General features: G+C 39.9%; 1 protein-coding gene and 1 long non-coding RNA gene across 2 annotated transcripts in view; one reads left to right on the top strand and one right to left on the bottom strand.

The window, feature by feature from the left end:
* Window positions 1-22,428, bottom strand: part of LY75 (lymphocyte antigen 75) — a 124,555-nt gene that overhangs the window by 4,813 nt on the left and 97,314 nt on the right. Inside the window, exons 35-38 of the mRNA XM_072811228.1 lie at window positions 10,390-10,500; window positions 2,762-2,878; window positions 1,657-1,830; window positions 22-48 (exon numbers count right to left, since the gene is read on the bottom strand). Coding sequence (XP_072667329.1) covers window positions 22-48; window positions 1,657-1,830; window positions 2,762-2,878; window positions 10,390-10,500 — 429 coding nt within the window. The remainder of the gene's footprint in view (window positions 1-21; window positions 49-1,656; window positions 1,831-2,761; window positions 2,879-10,389; window positions 10,501-22,428) is intronic.
* Window positions 11,777-19,128, top strand: LOC140624399 (uncharacterized). Its single transcript, XR_012023876.1, has 3 exons — window positions 11,777-13,347; window positions 13,564-13,662; window positions 16,181-19,128. It is a non-coding gene; the product is annotated as an uncharacterized lncRNA (long non-coding RNA).

The following is a 22,428-nucleotide window of genomic DNA, read 5'->3' as shown; positions in this document are numbered from 1 at the left end:
AAATTAAAGACTATTGCTTACCTGATAGATACTTCTTTTCATATGGGACTAAAATACAAAAGAAAATAAAAATTAGAATTGAAGTACGCTTTATTCTAAGTTTGCCTTTAAACACTTTCAAAATAGTTAAAAACGAACCCCTTTAATTAATATAACGCATATTTCTGTTACTTGGTCAATTTTGTTTTCCATCTTGAACAAAGTTTTTGTTTTTTAAAGATATAGAGGTCTAACCGCATTAGCTTGGTTGGTGGAAAAGGATTAACAAAAAAGTGATGAGGAAAAGTATTTTGGTAGAGTCTGTAGAAAACAAACCTAGTAAAATTAAAGTATACACCTGTGACCTCATTAGAATGGATTTGTTCACTATTTCTGATGTTTCAAAGTTATAATTAAAAATTTGGTTTCTATAATGGTGTCTTGAGACTTAGTATATGAAAAGAACCAATTTTTAAAAAATCAATGAATATTGGAAATTGAAATCTATTACAATAAAACAATGAGAAAATTAATATAATTACTATAAACTGTAGCTAAAAACCCTGCTGAAGCAAAAAAAATGTAAAAAGGAAACATATTAATTGGTTTACAGTAGAAGTAGGTGGGAAATACTAGAGAGGCAAAATGAGGAAGTGGCTATCATGTATCAAGCATCCCAAAATCACATTTTGAAATTTTAAGTGTTTTTAATGAGGAAAACATTATTTCTAAAACTTAGGACAAATTTTGGTGTTTAACAAGAACATCAAAATATTGTGGGACATGGGACCCCTGCGTTGGTCAGCGGTTGGGCTCCTGCCTTTGGCTCAGGTTGTGATCCCGGGATCCAGGGATTGAGTCCCACATCAGGCTCCCTGCATGGAGCCTGCTTCTCCCTCTGCCTGTGTCTCTGCCTCTGTGTGTGTGTGTGTGTCTCATCTTTAAATAATAATCTTTAAAAAAAAAAAAAAGCCAATATTGTGTGACACAATAATTTTCATTAGAAAAAAGCATTTTTTTATAAATTTATTTTTTATTGGTGTTCAGTTTGCCAACATGTAGAATAACACCCCATGCTCATCCCATCAGAAAATAGCATTCTGATAGGGAAGAGGGGACAGCTGGAAGCCAGGGGTGCTGGGCTGATTGAGGGGCAGGGGCAGGTTCAGGGCTGACCCCTTGGGAGAGAAAGGGAAGAAAAAGCATTCTGATGGGTCAGAAGAAAAATTACACTTTAATTCAGAATCACTTATAAACTATACAATGCATTTCTTCATTTGCCTAAACAAAGGATGTTAGTACCCGTACAAGGTCAAATTCTTTGTAAATCTTAGAATTCTGGAGTCAGACATAAGTATTCGTCACCATTTCTGTTTAACCATATGCAAAGAGGCTATGATAAATACTTCAAACAACGGAAAATTTTAACTTCTTTCAGGCTCTAAATATAAGCAGGATAAAAGTATGCCTGGTTCACATGATCTGGTCCTACCTCTGAAATGTAAGAGAATTACACTGGACTCTGAGACTTGGGAGCAAACCATCCTACTGTGTTCTGAAGTCTGTCTTACTCCCTCTAATTTACTAAGGCACACTTGTCTCAAACAAAATCTTAAAACCAGCTCTACTTTCTGCACCCCTCCAGGAATGGAAAAATGTCTGTTCAGTTATACTTACTAGCTGCTTTACAAAGGGTTCCTTCCACAGAAGAAATTTCACAGTTTCCTTTTTTCCATTCCCCTGTCTTAGTGTGCAGAAAGGCACAGGTGTCCACCAAATCCTCACCATCTTCTCGGTCTGTCCACTTATCAAATGTCATATTGGACTTATCAAACCACTTGAAACTTTCATCTGTCAGTTAAGAATATTTTCATCATTATGACCGTTTTAAACTGTTACAGCCATAGAAAAGGGTCTAGGGTTAAAGGGAAATTACTAAGGTATGTTTGGTCAAACTTTTGGTTGTAGTATTTAAATTAGAACAAGCAAATCAAAGGTATTGGTTCAAGGAGCACCTCGGTGACTTGGTCAGTTAAGTGTCTGCCTTCAGTTCAGGTCATGATCCCAAGGTCCTGGAACTGAGCCCTGCATCAGGCTCCCTGCTCAGCATCGAGTCACTCTCCCACCCCCACCCCACAAATGCCCCCTGCCATCTCTTTCTCACAAATAAATAAAACCTTAAAAAAACAAAAGGTATTGGTTCAAGAAGGTTCCATAAATGGGGCACGTGGGTGGCTCAGTTGGTTAAGTATCTGACTTGATTTCCGTTCAGGTCATGACCTCAGGGTTGTGAGATCAAGCCCTGCCTTGGGCTCTGCACTGGGGTTGGAACCTGCTGGGAATATTTTCTTTCTCTCTTTTCTCTCTCTCTCTCTCTGTCTCTCCCCCCTCCTTCTCCTCCTCCCCTCCCCCCTCTCTAAAAACAAAAACAAAAACAAAAAAGCGAAGAGGAAAATAATATAGTAACATTTTCACTGGGAAATAGCCAAGAGAATTAAAATATTAATAGTGAACTTAGTTCCATTTTATTATGTAGGTATTATGAGCCTAAAAACCTGTTTTAATCCAGAAAAGAGAATCAACTTTGACTCTTCTGTGTGCAACACACTGAGCTGCTCAGGGAAAAGCCACTGTCAGGTCATGGGTGCACACTGAAAATACAACACCCAGATAGACACCACAAGGAACACCAACTTGAATGAGAGAACTGAAGAATCTCAAAGTCATCAATTTTATTACCATTTTTTTTAAAGTGATTTTCTACAAGGTAAATATCACTTACCATCTGTGTCAAAAAACATGCCTAGGAGGATATCATCTGGGCCTTTCCATTGCTTTTTCAAAGTATCCAGTATAAAAGTATTTTCTTCTTCATTGTGTATGCTTACCATGTCTGCTCCTGGAATTATTTTTAGGTATAAAAAGTTAACATGTTCCCAAAATCAGTGAAAAATCACATGAAGTATATATAGAGATTATGCATTATTATAATACACTTACAGTAACATCACACATTTATAACTTTTTATTTTTTTTCATTTATAACTTTTTAAAATTTAGCTTGAGAATATGCACATTTCTGAAAATATATTCATGAGAAAAGTAAAGTGATGGGATAAATTGGGCATTTTACACTCATTTCATTCACATAGAGTTGGTGATTTATAGAAAAGGGGACAAAACCATGTGAGGCTTGATCAATAAACATTTTTCTGCATCTTTCAACTTTACTTTTCCCCACTACCTCTTCCTCTAGTAATCATGGTTTCTCCTGGGCGCATCTCCCTGGTGTAGGGAGGAAAAGCTCTGACCATACCCCGGAGAACTGAAGAGTACCAGGGCGACCTACCAGAGCAGCTCCAAGGCCTGGTGCAGTTCCAGCAACAAGCAGTGTGGACTCTGCCTTCATGTGCCTGCTGCCGAAGCCTATGCCTTCCCATACTTTTCTTCGTGGTCCTTAGAAAGCCCTGGTTTTGGGAAATGGACTGCTAAGGAGGTCCTCATTCTCATTGGATAGTTGATCTTTCCTGGGACTCCTCCACGTAATTCAAGAGTAAAGAGCAGCGGCCATCTATATTTTATGTCTCACATACGTTAGCTGTTGTCCTTACAATCTGTAAGCTACAGGTACACATCAGCACCCTATAAATAACAGGAGTAACTTTACTTTTCCAAGAGACATTTAACCCTGTTTCTTAGCCTAAAGATTCTCTTGAAATTAAAAAACATTCCACTGTCTTAATTGAATAATACTTAGAAAATGCTAGTGGAGTTAGCTTCTTTCATGATATTCTATTTTTTTCAAGTGAAAACAGTTGAATAAATGATGACACCAAGGCTTGTACTCCTAGCAACCAGAAATCTGGTAGGGAGGGTTCACCTAATCCTGAGGAACGTAGAGAAGTAATGTAACAGCCTTCCAGCCATACTCAGGTAATTAAGGAATAGAGCATAAAACCTTGGGGGTACTGGGTGACTCAATCGATTGAGCAACAGACTCTTGATTTCAGCTCTGGTCATGATCTCAGGGTCCTGGGGCTGAGCCCTGCATCAAGCTGTGTGTCAGACTCTCCGCTTGGCACAGGGTCTGCTTATCCCTCTCTCTCTGTTCTATCTCCCCCCCCCTTGCACACGTTCTCTCTCTCGCTCTCGCTCTCAAAATCTTTAAAAAAAAAGTTCCTAAGAAACATGTGACTTTCCAGCCTCAGTAATTTAAAAGTAACAAATTTTCCTATTTTCCAGTGAGTATTTTTAAACATATTTTAAACTTTGCAGACTCTCTGTACTACAACTAATATAACTACACATGGAAATGAGGAAGTCTTGCCTCCTATTAAAGTACATCCCTCCAAAATCAGCTTGACTTAACAAAGTCTCCTGAAAATGTCAGAATATTGTCTTAGTTCAGTGGTTCTCCACCTGGAGCAAGCATCAGAAGCACCTGGAGGACTTGCTAAAACAATAGAAGGACACATCCAGAGTTTCAGATTCAGCCAGAGTGAGATGAGGCCTAAGAATTTATATTTCTAACAGGTTCCCAGGTGAAACTATGCTGTTCCAGGGACCACACTTTGAGAATTATAGGAGGCTTACATCACAGGCTACTATATTTATGACATCAGACTAAAATTGATAGTAGTTTCATAATAAGTTAACAGTTAAAGGGAAAGACAGAGCTCCTGGGCAGCCCGGGTGGCTCAGCAGTTAAGCGTCTGCCTTCAGCCCGAGGTGTGATCCTGGAGACCTGGGATAGAGTCCCACGTTGGGCTCCCTGCGTGGAGCCTGCTTCTCCCTCTGCCTGTGTCTCTGCCTCTCTCTCTATGTACGTCTCTCATGAATGAATAAATAAAATCTTAAAAAAAAAAAAAGAGCTCCTATTACGTACTGATATGGTAAAAAAAGAAAAGTTGTATTAGGTGATCACTACCACATCTTCTAAAAGAGGCTTACAGAAAACAATTTTAACTATAGGGAAAAAGAAAATTAGGGACAAAAAAATCTCCCCCAAACCATACTGTATTGTTAAAGAAGAAAATCCCAAACTGGGCAGACTAAAGCTCCATTCTAAATAAAGCAGCAGACACCTTAATAGAAGAAAAAATTGGTTTCAAGATTGTAAAAAAGACAATTTACCCTCCCAGAAGCAAATATAAACACAAGAAATGTGTGAAAATGCAATCTCACCAGTAAAGTAATGAAAATTAAAAATAAGCAGACTTCCAGGCTTACAGATTAAACAGTCTGGCGTTAGGTATAACAACGTAGGAACTCATACGTTGGTTAGGTGGAGTAAAAATTAGTACAGCCTTTTTGGAAAGTATTTGGCAAGATGTGTCAAAAGCCCTAAAAACACATTATTTGACCCACCAATCATTAACAATTATGCTAAAACAGTCATAGGCTCTGTGCTCAACCATTAATGTTCATCACACGTGTATGACTGTGAAAGACTGAAAATAATAGCCAACATTAGAAGATTAACTAAATCAATTATATGGGATTTCTATATATGAGATTAATGTAGTTAGTACAAAATAAACATTGTATTTTTACTGCCATAGACATTTTTAAAGGAAGATGCAGATTACGGGGCAGTTTCCCAAATATCCCTTTTCTTACATATTAAAAAAAAAGAGAAAGCATTTATTATTATAAATTTGCCTGGGATGGGGGAGAAGTCTAGGATACTTACCAAAATATTAACAGTCATTACATTTCCTTAGGGCAGTGAAATTTAGAGTGACTTTGTTTTATTTTATTTTTAAGATTTATTCATTCATTTTAGAGGGAGAGAGACAGTACATTGGGGTGGGGCAGAGGAACAGAAAGAGAGAGACTCTCCAGCAGACTCCCTGCTGAGTGAGGAGCCTGATGTGCGGTGCTTGATCCCACAACCCCAAGAGCATAACCTGAGCCAAAATCAAGAGCTGGATGCCCAACAACTGAGCCAAGTGGGCACCCCTGATTTTGTTTTATTTTTAAAATATCTGCATATGTTTTTCTCATTTTGTATAGTGATCTGCATAAATCATGCTATTACCAAAAACTTCAAAAAAAAAAAAAAAAAAGGCTGACCTTTAAAATACTGAATACTTTAATCCAAAGTTAGGATTCAATGAGGTTCCCAGAGTCATTTATCAATTTTTAAAAACTCTATGATGGTTTTCTTATCATTTCCAGCTGCCTGTCTGTTAAATGTCATAGAGACTTTTTAAGCTGTTTTACCCTGATACTTAGTTGTACTTACTTGTGAAATGTGACCGAAATGCCACTCTAGAAAAATTCTCAAGGGAAGTATTTAACTAGGTTATAGTTTAGGCTTAAGTGTTTAGAGATGAGTTTTTCATCCTTTTCTTTGACCTTGTGGCAGCCAATGGAACTTTAACGATTCTTAACACTGTAATTTAATTAAATACTGTATAAACTTAAATTACTGTGTCAGGCAAATAAGACACACTTTCATTTTCTTTAACAAATGACAGCATAAGTCCCTGAAGAATGAATGTGCTCAAGAAAATTTTTTTTACAATGCATTACTAGTGACAGTACCTGCTGAGATGTAATTTGGGTGTTTAATTCTTTTTATAGCTAGTGACAGAGTTCACAAATCACAAAAAGGAAAGACTGAAAATATTTATTTTTTCTATTAAAATGATAACATAAATTAAAGGTAAATGTTGCAAAATAAAAATTTTAGCCTCTAACAATTATTTTCCTTATTATGAATAATAAAAAGAGAGCGAGCGGTATCAAGTAAATTAGCACAAATCCCTGGAAATATTTCTAAATATAGCTCTCTGCAGCCCAAAAGGTAACAAGCACTTGTTTTCTAAACCCTTAATGATATGCTTAAGACAGGGTTTTATACAGCTGGGAAGATTTTACAAATCCAAATGTATATTCTAGTATTCCTTCTGCTTTTTCTTCTTCATACATAGCAAACCTTGAATTCATGTCCATCTACTATTCTAAGCCAAAATACTACTACTCTAGTCAAAAATAAATACCAGCATTAATTTTAGCTAATTTTCTGATTCATCAATAAACTGAATATTTCCAGAGTAGAAACAAATATGGAGGAGTATCAAATAAATGGTAAGGTTAACAGAAATGTATGAGAAAGCTTAAAAAATGTAAACATTAAAACAAACTGAATTGATAAATTTTTAACTGGGGAAAAGATATATATTTTTTTAGACACAAGATAAATTTTAGAAGCAAATTTCTACATAACATTTTAAAATTCTAAATGGCTACCCTGCTTGAACAAGCAGAGTTAATGGACTCTGAAACAAGCGATCAAGGTAAAGTCACAATGTTGCTAGGTGTTTTCAATTTTGTTTTGTTTGCTAAAGGAAAATGGCAAATACAAAGACAAAACCAAAAACTCTCACTACACATGAATTGTAGAAGTCAGTCAGTCAACAAGTATTAATTATGCGTCTGTATTGGAAGCAGTTGCTTAACTGCTAAAGATAAATATTAAAGCTGGACAGTGAACTCCGACCTGTGGTTCAGGAACATGTCTATCCTTAGTTCTCAACCTCCAATATAATTTCTGTTATTGAAATTTATATCTAAGTATACCTAACATAAGTGATTTCTTCAAAAAGAGATGGAAAATTGTTATGGGAAAACCTCTTTCAAAAAATTCCTATTATTCACAGCAGTGGATCATGTGACTCTTGATCTCCGGGTTGTGAGTTCGAGCTCCATGTTAGGGGTAGAAGTTACTTAAAAATAAAATCTTCAAAACAAAAATTCCTTTTATTCAGTTTCTGTAAAATGAAACCATACTGGTAGGTTGGAAATTTTGTCTGGTTCTCAAAGAGCTAATGTTCAACACCATTTGGCAGGTATATGAGTTTCTCAAAGGGAACAATATGTATTGAGTACTATATGGCACTTCATAGGATTAAAAATGTCTATACCTACATTCATTACTTCTATAATAAATGAGTATGATTTGATATTCTACCAAAATGTCATATTGGTTGGTTGTCAGAAAATTGTGGGGTTTTGTAGGTAAAGGGCATTTCTTTTTTTATTTTTTTTTTATTTTTTTTATTGGTGTTCAATTTACTAACATACAGAATAACCCCCAGTGCCCGTCACCCATTCACTCCCACCCCCCGCCCTCCTCCCCTTCCAACACCCCTAGTTCGTTTCCCAGAGTTAGCAGTCTTTACGTCTCCCTTTCTGATATTTCCCACACATTTCTTCCCCCTTCCCTTATATTCCCTTTCACTATTATTTATATTCCCCAAATGAATGAGAACATATAATGTTTGTCCTTCTCCGACTGACTTACTTCACTCAGCATAATACCCTCCAGTTCCATCCACGTTGAAGCAAATGGTGGGTATTTGTCATTTCTAATAGCTGAGTAATATTCCATTGTATACATAAACCACATCTTCTTTATCCATTCATCTTTCGTTGGACACCGAGGCTCCTTCCACAGTTTGGCTATCGTGGCCATTGCTGCTATAAACATCGGGGTGCAGGTGTCCCGGCGTTTCACTGCATCTGTATCTTTGGGGTAAATCCCCAGCAGTGCAATTGCTGGGTCGTAGGGCAGGTATATTTTTAACTGTTTGAGGAACCTCCACACAGTTTTCCAGAGTGGCTGCACCAGTTCACATTCCCACCAACAGTGTATGAGGGTTCCCTTTTCTCCGCATCCTCTCCAACATTTGTTGTTTCCTGCCTTGTTAATTTTCCCCATTCTCACTGGTGTGAGGTGGTATCTCATTGTGGTTTTGATTTGTATTTCCCTGATGGCAAGTGATGCAGAGCATTTTCTCATGTGCCTGTTGGCCATGTCTATGTCTTCCTCTGTGAGATTTCTGTTCATGTCTTTTGCCCATTTCATGATTGGATTGTTTGTTTCTTTGGTGCTGGGAAAATTGGGCATCCACATGCAGAAGAATGAAACTAGACCACTCTCTTTCACCATACACAAAGATAAACTCAAAATGGATGAAAGATCTAAATGTGAGACAAGATTCCATCAAAATCCTAGAGAAGAACACAGGCAACACCCTTTTTGAACTCGGCCATAGTAACTTCTTGCAAGATACATCCACGAAGGCAAAAGAAACAAAAGCAAAAATGAACTATTGGGACTTCATCAAGATAAGAAGCTTTTGCACAGCAAAGGATACAGTCAACAAAACTCAAAGACAACCTACAGAATGGGAGAGGATATTTGCAAATGACATATCAGATAAAGGGCTAGTTTCCAAGATCTATAAAGAACTTCTTAAACTCAACACCAAAGAAACAAACAATCCAATCATGAAATGGGTAAAGGGCATTTCTAAATGCTGGAGTTATTAATAAACCTAAGATCAAATTTAATGAAATGATCAAGAGATTTTAGATCTCATGGAGTAGTAAAAGGCATTTCTAAAGAATCAAGGACTCTTATATCACCATATCATAGCTATCTCGGTTGAAAAAAGATGCTATTTAGGGGCGCCTGGGTGGCTCAGGGTTGAGCATCTGCCTTTGGCTCAGGGTGTGATCCCGGGGTCCTGGGATCGAGTCCCACATTGGGCTCCCCGCAGGGAGCCTGCTTTTCCCTCTGCCTGTGTCTTTGCCCCTCTGTGTCTCTCATGAATAAATAAAATCTTAAAAAAAAAAAAAAGATGCTATTTAACCTCCTAGTTTCAGTTTGAACTTAGGAGAATCACGATTAGAGGCTTCACAACAAGGATGCACTTGGGGCCCAACAGCCAAATATGAAAAGAGCACCCAGGCACACCTTTTTAAAAATGACATTTTTATTTGAAATATTTCACAATGTGAAGTGGTATTTTCCAGAAAACATTGAGCGTATCTGCTGGCAAAGAGCCTTCTTCCCTAACGTCTCTACCACAGGTTCATTTCACGGTCCCATCTGACTTGTGCCCACACCGAGTACCCGAAAGGGCTCCTTCAGGGCAGAACAGTGATCACAAACTATGGTCCTAAAATCTGATCCAACCGTGTTTGAATCCTGGCTCTGCCAGTTATTACCGGCATGACCTTGAACAAATAACTGAACTTAATTTCTCCCCTTGATAAAAGGAAGCTAATGAGAAACTACCTGCTGGGTATGTTAGGAGAGCTATACCTGGGCAAAGGATCCGAAGTGCCTGCACAGTGCTCCGCACAGATGTGCACATGACAAAGGTCCTGCTGTGGCTAAGTTCCTGGCAGACAGCTCTGGACAGGGGGGCCGAACAGCAGTCTTCCAACTCAGAGGTTAAATATATACCCAAGTCCAGTGTGCAGCTTGGGTGTTATACAGACTGTTCACTTATTACAAGGACCCAGGTGAAAGTGAAATATGACATAACCATTTTTTAAAAGAAATTAGTGAACACCATTTATGACTGTGGAAAAAAAAAAAAAGTTCCTTACCATGGTCAGTACATTGACTTCTGACGTCCTCTATGCTTTCTAGGTTGACGGCTTCTTTAAGAAAAATGTAACAACTGTCTTGGAACCTAACCCAGGTAGATGAAGGACAGTCTGTATGGGAAAAGAGAAACATTATTAAACAACTTGGGAAGAATTCCATGAATTCCGAAAGATCAAGAATATTACATTTTCATAGAAAAAAAAAAAAGAATTTAGCCACAAAGCTCTCTGTTAAAATAAGACATTGACTAGTGTGATAGTAATTTATTTTTCTCCATTCTACATATGGGAAAAGGGCGATGTGCCAGTGATTCTCTTCTGATTTGACAGAGCAAAGTTACAAGTCTTTAGGGTGTTTAGGAACTCAGACTTGTAAATTACAGCATTATTACCAAGGCAACTGACTATCAAGAAGGACGACCAATCAGAATTACAAGGTTTTTGAAGGTTATCTTTGCAGTATATAGAAACAATTTCAAAAGTCTCAAGAGTTTTACAAGATCTTTTTAAAAAATTATACTTCCAAGAGCAGAGACAAGTTGCTAGATTATGAATATTCAGACAAGTTTTCATGTTACACAGGAAAACAAGATTGATGTTCTTATGAATGTTCTTAGTTCAACACCTCATCAAAGCAGATTCCTTGAACTAGTTCTATGAAACAGAACCGTATCTCCTCCTCTGTTGCTGTAGAGTGGAATGGCACCTCCTTCGCCTCTATCTTGATCTGGGTTTTTTTGTTGTTGTTCATTATAAATGTGCATATTTTTAAGCCTTGGCTCTGGAGTTTCGTTAGCATGAATTTATTTTCAAAAGTAAGCCTTTAAGAGCTTGATTTCACTGGCAAGAATGGAGAAAAGGAGGATTTTACTGAATTTCGGTGAATAAAAAAAGCATTGATCTTCCCTATTCTCTTAGGTCTATGTAGGGAAAATTACCATGATGTTTTTTTACCTAGTTTTATTTTAAGTTCTATATGTGTTGTAACATTAATGTAAACAAGTAAAAGAATGCCTTACTAAAAAGATGAGAACTTAACCATCACCCATGTCCATCTAAACTCAATAAGCTTAAAAACAATAAATAAATAAATAAATAAATAAATAAATAAATAAATAAATAAACTCAACAAGCTTGACTTTACTAAACTCAGAATATGGTGGAGACCATTACTTGTCTCCTACTTGAACACGGCACTTCTTTTTTTTCCTGGTGCATTTATTATTATTATTTTTTTTTTGTGGGTTCTTTTTTTACGTCGGCTTCTTATACAGCACAGAATACATGTCCACCAAGCTATTTTCCTATCTTCCAGTAACTTCTGGATAATGAGCTCTGCGCTGAAGTGAAAGGTGCAGAACTGCCTTTAAAAGGGAGTATGCTGGAATCCCTGGGTGGCGCAGCGGTTTGGCGCCTGCCTTTGGCCCAGGGCGCGATCCTGGAGACCCGGGATCGAATCCCACGTCGGGCTCCCGGTGCATGGAGCCTGCTTCTCCCTCTGCCTGTGTCTCTGCCTCTCTCTCTCTGTGACTATCATAAATAAAAATTTAAAAGGGAGTATGCTCCCTGGATCATACTTCCCCTTTCCCACTGGCAAAAATGTCATTAGCCATCCTTAATCATGTCAACAACGGGAACAGCCGAGGAATAGCAAAGCTACAAGACAGAAGGATCCTACATGGAGCCATCATATCACACTCAGATTGCTATGAGAGAAAAAATAAACTACTATTTTGTTAAGCCATTGCTAATTCAGGTCATTGTTGCAGCAGCTGGGTCAGTAACCTAGATAATACCACAGACTACTTAAAATTGTCCCCATGATGAGACCCACATTGTTCCCCACCTCATACTGCTACATTTAGTAGTTAAATCATCCAAGATGGGGGCACCTGTCCAGCTGGTTCAGGCAGTGGAATATGCGACTCTTGATTCTAGGATTGTAAGTTTTGAGCCCCACATTCTGTGTAGAGAATCCTTAAAAATAAAATCTTTAAAAAAATAAAAAATCATTCAAGATGTACTAGCACGAGAGTAGGTGTCTCAAGATACAATTTATTTTGTATACAGGTTTTTTTTTTTTTCCTTCCTGCTGTCCTATAAGTACTGGGCATTACACATGTGACTACCTTGGCTTGAATTCTGGTAGTAATCTAGAACTTTCTCATTGTGGTGGCTTAAAGGTAGTTGGTAGGGGTATTTTAGCAAAATTTACTTAATGAAACATGGAGTTAGAAAAAAAAAAAAAAACCTGGCTGTAAAATTATATGTGCAGTATGATCCCAGGAGTTAAAAAGCAAGAAGTCCAGAAATGTTTAGGAATTGGAGAAGCCAGACACACCTATAGGGGCAGGGCTTAGGGAGGGCCTGAAAACAGGGTGCACAGTTGAAGGTCTGTAAGTGAAACAGCTAGGCCCTTAGATCCTCTGACTGAGAAACAGTACTCAGCCATCCTACTTTCACTATATACTGCTGCTGCCCTCTTTGAAAGTCTGGTCCTTACTCAGAGGAACTCTTTTAGATTTAACATATAAGTGAAATCATATGGTATTTGCCTTTCTCTGTCTGACTTAGTTCACTTAGCAAAATATCCCCTTGGTCCATCCATGTTGTCACAAATGGCAAGATTTCATTACTTTATGGCTGAGTGATATCCCACTGGTGATGTATAGATCTTTATTCATCTGTGGATGGACACGGGTTGCTGCTGTATCCCAACTACTGTAAATAACACTACAGTAAACATAGGGATGCATATATCTTTTCTAATTATCTTTTGTTTTGGGGGGTAAATACCCAATAGTGGAATTACTAGATCATATGGTAATTCTATTTTTAATTTTTTGAGGAACCTCCACAAACTGTTTTCCACAGAGGTTGCACCAATTTGCATTCCCACCAACAGTGCATGAGAGCTCCTTTTTTTCCACATTCTCATCAACACCTGTTATTCTCAAGGTAGTTTTAAATTTCCTCTTTGATTTCTTCTTTGACTATGGGTTGTTTAGTAGCATGTTGTTTAGCCTCCACATGTTTGCAGGGTTGGGGTTTTTTCCCCCATTTTTTTTTCTTGTACTTCATATCTAGTTTTATACTAGATATGTTATTGGAAGAGACACTTGATCCGATCTCAAGCTTTTTAAATTTACTGACACTTGTTTTGTGGCCTAACAGGTGATCTATCCTGGAGAAAGTTCCACGTGAACCTGGAAAGAATAGATCTTCTGCTGCTTTGTTTTTTATGTGTCTACTAATTCCATCTGGTCTGATGTGGTAAGGCCACTGTTTCCTTATTTTCTGTCTGGATGATCTGTCCATTGATGAACGTGGGGTGTTAAAATTCCCTCCTATTATTGTATTACTGTCAGTTTCTCCCCTTAGGTCTGTTAATATTTGCTTTATATATCTGGGTGCTCCTATGTTGGGTGTACAGATATCCATAATTGCTAGATTCTCTTGCTGGGCTGATCTCTTTATCATTATCTTCTTTGTCTCTTGTTATAGTCTCTCTTTTAAAGTCTGTTTTGTCTGATATTATAAATATTACTACCCAGCTTTCTTTCCATTTCCATTTGCAGGTAATATTTTTTTCCATTCTTTCACTTTTGGTCTACATGTGTCTTTAGGTCTGAATCGAGTCTTGAAGGCAGCATATAAATGGGTCTTGGGTTTTTTTGGTTTGGGTTGTTTTTTTTTTTAAGGAAGCTCTATGTCTGGTATGGGGCTTGAACTCACAGCCCCAAGAACAAGAGTTGCATGCTCTATCAACTAAGCCAGCAGGGCAGGTGCCCCAGTCTTTTTATTTTATTTTAATTTAATTTTATTTTATTCTTTTTAATCTATTCAGTCACCCTATATCTTTTGATTGGAGCATTTTGATCATTTACATTTAAAGAATTATTGATAGCTATGTACTTAGCACCAGTTCTTTCATTGCTTTATGGTTGCTTTCATCGTTTTCCCAGTTCCTTTCTTCTCTTGCTCCTTCCCTTGTGATACACTTTTTTAACTTTATGTTTGGATTCTTTTCTCTTTACTTTTTTTTGTGTACCTATTATAGGTTTTTGGTTTGTGGTTACCATGAGGTTCCTATAGAAGCATCCTATGTATATAGCAGTCTATTTTAAGTTGATGGTCTCTTAAGCCTTTTTTTTTTTAAGATTATATTTATTCATGAGAGAGAGAGAGAGGCAGAGACACAGGCAGAGAGAGAAGCAGGCTCCACACAAGGAGCCCGGTGTGGGACTGGATCCGGGGCCTCCAGGATCACGACCTGGGCTGAAGGCGGCGCTAAACCGCTGAGCCACCCGGGCTGCCCTCAACATGTTCATGTTAGACTTTTCACCATGTCCCAAATATTTCCTTTGTTTTTTCCCATATTTTAATACTCTTGGTTCGCCATACTATAATCTTGTTCTTTCTGGTTTATTATCTACTCTTTAGGTTTTAAGAATCTGCTGTTATACCCATCTATTGAGTTCATAATGTCAGTAGTTTTTTTTTCAGTTATAGAATTTCAATTCATTTATATTTATATAGTTTCTGGACCTCTGGTGAAATTCTCAATTTTATTATCTATATTCTTGAACTTACTATAGTTATTTTAAAGTCCATTTCTGATAACTCTAATTTCTGGGTTGCCTTTTGGTCTATTTTTGTTTCTTTTCTCCTTTGACCTATTTCTTATAATGCTTGGTACATGGGTTTTTGTTTTTGTTTGTTTGTTTGTTTTAAATCAATTAAGACACTGTGCAGGAAAAAAAATGTAGAGGCCCTAGATGATGTTACTCTCCCCCAGAGGGAACTCTGGCAGGCAGTTTGGGTATTGACAGTTACATTAATACAGTCAAGGATTGAGTTGACCTGGGGAGGTGTAGCCTTTGGGAAGCTCAATATCCATGAATCCCAATAAAAAGCCTGGGAACTAAGCATAGCCTCTCTTCTTTGGCCAGTTAAAACTCAAATTTTGCCTCCTTAACACCCTGAGACTGCCCAAAACTCTGCAGATTTTGGCAACTCTCATAAAGGGAAAAGTTAATACACACAATGTTGGGCTCACCTCAGCAGCTCTCTGGTGCCTGCAAATATGGTTTTAATGGAATTTCATCTAGAGTTTCTAGTCGTTCTTCTCACCCAGTGATAGCCCAAAGCAGAGTTCCCTTTCTCACACCTTTGAATAGGTTATTAACAACTGTTCTTCCATCTACCCATCACTCATCTAGCGAACATTTACTGAGCAACTCCTATATGTCAGGTATAATGGTCAGTGCCAAGGAGTAAAGAGAAAGGGATATAAAGAGGAATGAGTCCTTCATGTAAAGTGCTCAGTCTGATACATGCACATAACAGATATTACAGAGGTATGATAGGTAAAATGCTATATAAAACAATAAAAGAAAGAGTAAATAACTTATAAAGTCAGGAAATACTTCAAAAAGAAGGAAATAATTTGAGCTACAACTTACAGGATAAAGGAGTTTGTCATGTACAAAAGGAAAAAGAAAAAGAAATTCCAAAACAGAGGGAGTATCATAGAAAACACAATGACAAGCACCTAGAAAGGAGTCAAATGTTCAATGAGTGAAGTAGGCAGGTCTCTTCCCTCCTCTCCTTCCTCCTACCAGATAATGTTTTATATGTTAAGACATGATAGACAAAACAAATAGTCACTTCCAGAATGAAACTCAAACAGAAAGTCACAAGGGCAAATGCAAATTTTTATTTTCTTCTTTTTTTTTTCTTTTCCTATTTTGTTCTGATTCATTTTGTTCCCTTCTCTTTATCTTTATAGGATTAAAAAATAACCACTTAAATGGAAACAGACTCCATTACCATGGTTGATGACACCTGAAACACCTTTCTATATCACTGGAAGTTCTTGAATCACAGGCTGACAAATGTTGTCATATTATTTCTAGTCAAAGCTACACATAATATTTTCTACTGATAACTCAAGAATATAAAAAATAAATTTTGCAATTCGGTTTTTATATGGAATAAAGCAAGTCTATTAAATACACAAAAATATAATCAACACCAAATGATGTTAACTTACAAATTACTTCTTTGCACACTTGTAGTTCTTATGTTTTATAAAAGCTTTATAACTCTTCTATACTGTCTATTGGTTAAAGTATACTCTTATTTCAGAGGCAGCTCGTGTGTCAGAAGTGTCCAACCCTCATCTTCTTGTAACCTCTGACTCGTCTGAACTTCTAATAACAGCATGTATGAGATGCTTTCTGGCTACAAAGACTAAGAACTGACTAGGTTACACCAGTGATAGAGATTTGCTGTAAGGATACGTGGGATAATAAGAACTCTGAAGGCTTTAGCTCAGTATATAGGCCTCGTAGGGTTTTTATACTAGGAACTCCCTTGAGCGGCTGCCTAGCCTAGAGCAGTCATTCTTTGATTTAGGCAATTATCCCTGTTTCGATTAGTTGTGGCTCGAGCAGTGAGGATAAGATGACACAAGCCATGGGGACCCATGCGTAAGAACCACAGGTAGCCATTATTCTTGGAAAAGGGGCTGTGTTACCCTTTGGAGACCAGCACACGTTCATACGGCACTCATCAAATTCTGCTCTGTGTGCCAGTTATCTGATATTTACCCTGTTTTCCCAATTGGACTGTTAGCTGCATGACAACAGAAACCATTTCTTAAATTGCAGTGTCCCCTCCTTAATAACTATCCTAGCGTCTTGTACCTAACACGAGATAGCATGCAGGGGACACATTAAGCTGTGGAGAAGCCTGGCTCTGACTCCATCGTGGATATGATACTTAACCTCACTGCGCCCTAGTTTCCTTATTTGTAAAACGAGGATAACAAGAGTACTTATTCTTATGACGGCTGTTGTGAGAAAGATGTTCCAGGTGCTTCCTAGATGCCACAGCGGACAAAAAGGAAAAAGAATCCTGCCGTCCTGGAGCTTATGTTTAGTTGAGGCAGATACGCCAGGCAAGACATGATGGGTGGTATTTTATATTTAGCTGATGTATTAGCAATCTGTTGCAAATAAGCAACTTAAAACAACTAAAAACCTTTATTACAGTTCCTCTGCGTCAGGTATCTGGAAGCAGCTGTCTAGCTGGGTCATTCTGGCTTGGGGTTTCTCATGAAGTTGCAGCCAAGCTCTCTGCTAGGGCCGCAGCCATCTGAAGACTGAGCTAGTTGAAGGATAAAGAAGCCTCCAAGAAGGCTCCTTCAGATGGCTGGTGGGTTGGTGCTGGCTGTGGGTAAGTGGCCAAGGTTCTCACCATGTGGACTTCACAGGGTCGCCTGAGGGTCCCCATGACATACAGGTGACTTCTCTCAGAGCAAATGATTCAAATGAGAACAAGGGAGAAGTGCAATAGCTTTTATAATCCAGCCTTGAGGGTCACACTCTGTTATTTCTGCAATATCCTATTGGGTACAGAGGTCACCCCTGTTCAGTGCTGGGGTGCGCTACACAAAACTATGAATACCAGGAGGAAAGAATCACTGGGGCCATCTTGGAGATGAGCAAGCAAAGATGGTGATAAGTACTGAGGAGAAAAGTTAAAACAGAGAAGCAAGGGATGCCTGGGTGGCTCAGCGGTTGAATGTCTGCCTTTGGCTCAGGTCGTGATCCCAAGGTCTGGGATTGAGTCCCACACTGGGGTCCTGCAGAGAAGCAAGATCCTGAATGTAGAGCTGGGGTTAGAGCTGCAGTTTTAGAAAGGCGTCTTTTTTTTTTTTTTTTTTAAGAATTTTCACTCATGAGAGACACACAGAGAGAGGCAGAGTCCCAGGCAGAGGGAGAAGCAGGCTCCCTGCGAGGAGCCCGATGTGGGACTCAATCCTGGGACCCCAGGATCACGACCCAAGCCAAAGGCAGATGCTCAACCGCTGAGCCATCCAGGCACCCCTAAAAGGTGTCTAAGAAAGATCTCATTATCAAGGTAACATGTAAAAAGTCTGAGTGAGCTGAAGGGAAAAAGCCACATGGAAGTCTGGGTCAGACAGGGAATAGCAAACGTGGGCCCCTGAGATGGGAATGAGGATGATGACGATGATAAAGAGGATTGCAGCAACTCAAAGACCACTGTTGAATAATTAAATAAGCAATACACAGCAAGACCAAAAAAAAAAAGTTGAGAAGCTATGGCCATAAAAATACAAAACAAACTGTTCACTTCCTCAAAATTTTCAACTGCCTTCCCCTTCGGTTCATTTCAGCACTAGCAGTAACCCCACTTAATTCAGCCCCAATCCCTTCTTCTCATGCTACCGGTCAGTGTGTGCCCCCGAAACAAGCTTTAAAAGGACTCAAGACATATATATTTTACTCTGAGAAGAAATGTGTTCAAGCAGAGGCTGGATGCCTCTTGTGAGGAGAGCTGCTGAAGTGCATGCACTCCATGAGCAGAAAGCTACGCTAAGCCTTGTGCGATGCTAAGTTATCAGCTATAGTTATGCTATAATCCTGTTATCCTTAAAAACCTGCCTCCCAAAATACTGCCATAAGTTTTCAATTACAGGTTCTGTAATATCTTCCTTAAAAATATATTTTGCCAAATACACTTCACACACACACACAGCCTGCGCACAATGTTCTCTGCAAAGTTCTTTTCTAGCACTTACTTCTTCACAGCTGTCCTGAAAGATAGGTCATTAATAATGCACCTAAGTGGCTCTTTATAGATTTTTTTTAAAGATTTTATTTATTTAAAAAAAAAAAAAAAGATTTTATTTATTTATGCATGAGAGACACACACACAGAGAGGCAGAGACACGAGCAGAGGGAGAAGCAGGCTCCATGCAGGGAGCCCGACGTGGGACTTGATCCTGGGTCCCCAGGATCATACCCTGGACTGAAGGCGGCGCTAAACTGCTGAGCCACCCAGGCTGCCCTCTTTATGGATGTTATAACTTTATAATTCCATTGACTCAATATTTATAGAAATTTAGGAGCCTGATAAAAATTTTAAAAGCTTGCACTTAAGATTCCAAAAGTCTCTATACAGATCCTCTGCCTGAAATTACCATGTGCTACAGAATACAACAGCATATCTCCAGGAATATTTGGCATTATAGTCAGTTCTAGAGAACTCTCTGTTCCCTTATAATTTCTTTTAAGCAACCAGCACAGCATAAGAGGAAGTGATCCTTGGGAAATACTTGTTCTGAATGTTAACAAAGTGAAGGCAAAGACTGCATTTTTCCCCCTGGTCAGTAATAAAACCTTCGCCTTTCTCCGGTTGAGATAGGAGTCATAGTCACTTGGCCTCCACGGTAGCAACTGTGGCAGAGACCGAGAAAGAAGAGGAGCTGTTTGTTATAACATATGGAGGCAGGAGTGGGGTTCCAAGTCCCTGACTAACCTAGGGGACCTGTGGCTGTAGTCTGGGCTCCAAAATCTCCCTGAATCCCAAGGAAATCAGCCACTCTGACACTCCACTCCCTCTCCACATCACCCTCCCCAACCCCCCTTCCAAGAGGTCCACCTCCACCTTTCTCCCCTGCAGTCACTTTGTAGAAGAGCTGCCATGAGATTTATTTATAGAATGGGGGTGCCAGCGTTCCTCTGCAGCTCTCATCGGGCAGCACTGGTCCATTTTCTTATAGGTTCAGTCTTAAGATCTGCCCTCAAAATCCAAAATAACCCACAAACAAAATAAGTATTTTGATATGTATCATAAAAAATTGTGGACAAGGGATCCCTGGGTGGCGCAGCGGTTTAGCGCCTGCCTTTGGCCCAGGGTGTGATCCTGGAGCCCCGGGATCGAGTCCCACGTCGGGCTCCCGGTGCATGGAGCCTGCTTCTCCCTCAGCCTGTGTCTCTGCCTCTCTCTCTCTCTCTCTCTCTCTCTCTCTCTGTGACTATCATTAAAAAAAAAAAAAAATTGTGGACAAGAATCCTACTGCAAAACTAGTTTGCAACACAGAAACACACTTTTTAAACACTTCTCAACAATGAAAGAAGCCCTGAGATAACGCCTAACTGTAATTTCACTTTTTCATTAGAAGAAACATTACTGTCTCAAAATTTACAAAAATCTACCTGAGATCATTTCCCCTGAAATACCACTGTGCCATCTACAAGAATTAGAAAAAGCCACAGCAATGAATTAAGACGATTTAATGCTTTGAATTCAATTGTGAGATCGGTTCATGACAGAAATAAAATAATTTGAAAGAAACTGAAATCCCATTATCCACCCTTACTTTTTAAAATCAAGCATCTAAAAATAAATAAATGAAATAAATAAATAAAATCAAGCATCTAAAATTCTTAGTCCTTTTATTATAAATTAGAATAAAATGCAAAGACTCAAAACAAAAATTCGTAAGATAGTACAGTCTCCGCTATTACACATCTCTCTTCTGGCAAGGAGGAAGACAAGCAAGCAGATGATGAAGAAACAAGATGCACTCAGTGTCAAGTGCTCGGAAGATAGAATAGGGGCATGCCACAGAGAACTGGGCCATTGAGGGAAGGCCCGACAAAGTGACACATGAACAGAGATTTTTGAATGACGTGGGTGGGGGCAGCCATGCCAAGGATAGGGGAAGGGGAGGATGGTCTGGGCAGACAGGCCAGCAGGTGGCTGAGTCCCCAGGGGCCCAGTGTGGATCAACAGTGAACAGCAGGGAGAGTGGTAAAGTGGTGAGAGCCAGGAAGGCAGGGGCACCCTCCTCCAGGGCCTGTAGGCTGCGGCGATTCAAAATGAGTGACCTAGATTCTGATCCACAGGATGACCACAGCAGGACTTCTCTGAATATGCTTAAAAATTCACTCATCTCAGGCCCAGGGGAAATCACCTACCCAATAAGCACACCGATCACCCACGATGGGAAAAAGCACCATTACAGGAGAACTTTTTAAAAGGGATCCCATGGAAACTTACTCGGGAATTTAAAAAATATTTTGTTCATTGTGATTTTCAAGATAATAGTTAAGAACATAAGATCACTTATGGTAATAAACTCCGAAACAACAGAGAATGGTAACAACGGTTTCCATTTCAACCTTAAACTTCTACTTCATGCAAGAACCACAGGAGCCTTTCCGTTGAGATCTTGCCACTCAGCTAATTAAGCTAATTTTGTGATAAGCTGGAGACGTTCTTTCTTGACGTAGTCGTAGGTCTAATATGGTTGGTGATCTTGTCTGCATGAGCTGCTGTGAGGTACTATGATGACAAACACAGGGTTGTCAGCCCTAGATCCCACGGCCCAGATGCTCAGCAGCCCGCCTGGAGGGCACTCCCGAGCCTCTCTCGTCCCAACACGGACCCTGCATCTCGTACGACAGGAACACAGGGAAGGGCCCCAGGACCTGGAGGCCCAGCAGGTGGCCGCCGCCGCCCTACTTCAGGCTCCTGATGGCCCCACGGGGGATCGCCCCCACTCAAGGAGTTAGGGAGCTTGATGGAGGCCTGCGGTCGTGCCTCGCCGGGGAGCTCGTGCTCTTTCTAAATCAGTCCTCGGAGCCCCTTAGTAGTAGCATCACCTTGGTCAACGTGCGCCTCCTGAGCCCCTGAAACGCCTAAGCGCGCTGGACTGATACAAGGGAAAGAACAAAATTTTCCAAAGACAGCTCGTCCTGGTTTACTGCTCGAAACAGCGTCCCTGAAAGGGATACCAACACCCAGAAACGGATCCTTAAAAGGAGTCTGACAAGCAAAGTCCATCTTGGGCGAAGGCTCGGCAGCCCGAGGTCACGGCACGCTCCGAGGGCGCGGCGGCGGCTCTCAGAACCGTCCAGGCCGGTCCCAGACAAAACTCGGTGCTCGGCGTGAACCGTGAAGGCCGCCCCGCGTGGCCTCCGCTCCAGGTGGCCTCCGCTCCAGGTGGCCTCCACTCCAGGTGGCCTCTGCCCCGCGTGGCCTCCGCTCCAGGTGGCCTCCGCCCCGTGTGGCCTCCGCTCCAGGTGGCCTCCGTTCCAGGTAGCTTCTGCCCCGTGTGGCCTCCGCTCCGTGTGGCCTCCACTCCACGTGCCCTCTGCCCCCTGTGGCCTCCGCCCCGTGTGGCCTCCGCTCCGTGTGGCCTCCGCCCCTCCGAGCCAC

The sequence above is a fragment of the Canis lupus genome, chromosome 34 (assembly GCF_048164855.1).
Source record: "Canis lupus baileyi chromosome 34, mCanLup2.hap1, whole genome shotgun sequence".
In the NCBI taxonomy this organism is placed as follows: domain Eukaryota; kingdom Metazoa; phylum Chordata; class Mammalia; order Carnivora; family Canidae; genus Canis; species Canis lupus.
The sequence above is the reverse complement of the archived record's forward strand: the minus strand, read 5'-3'. Positions and strand labels throughout refer to the sequence as shown.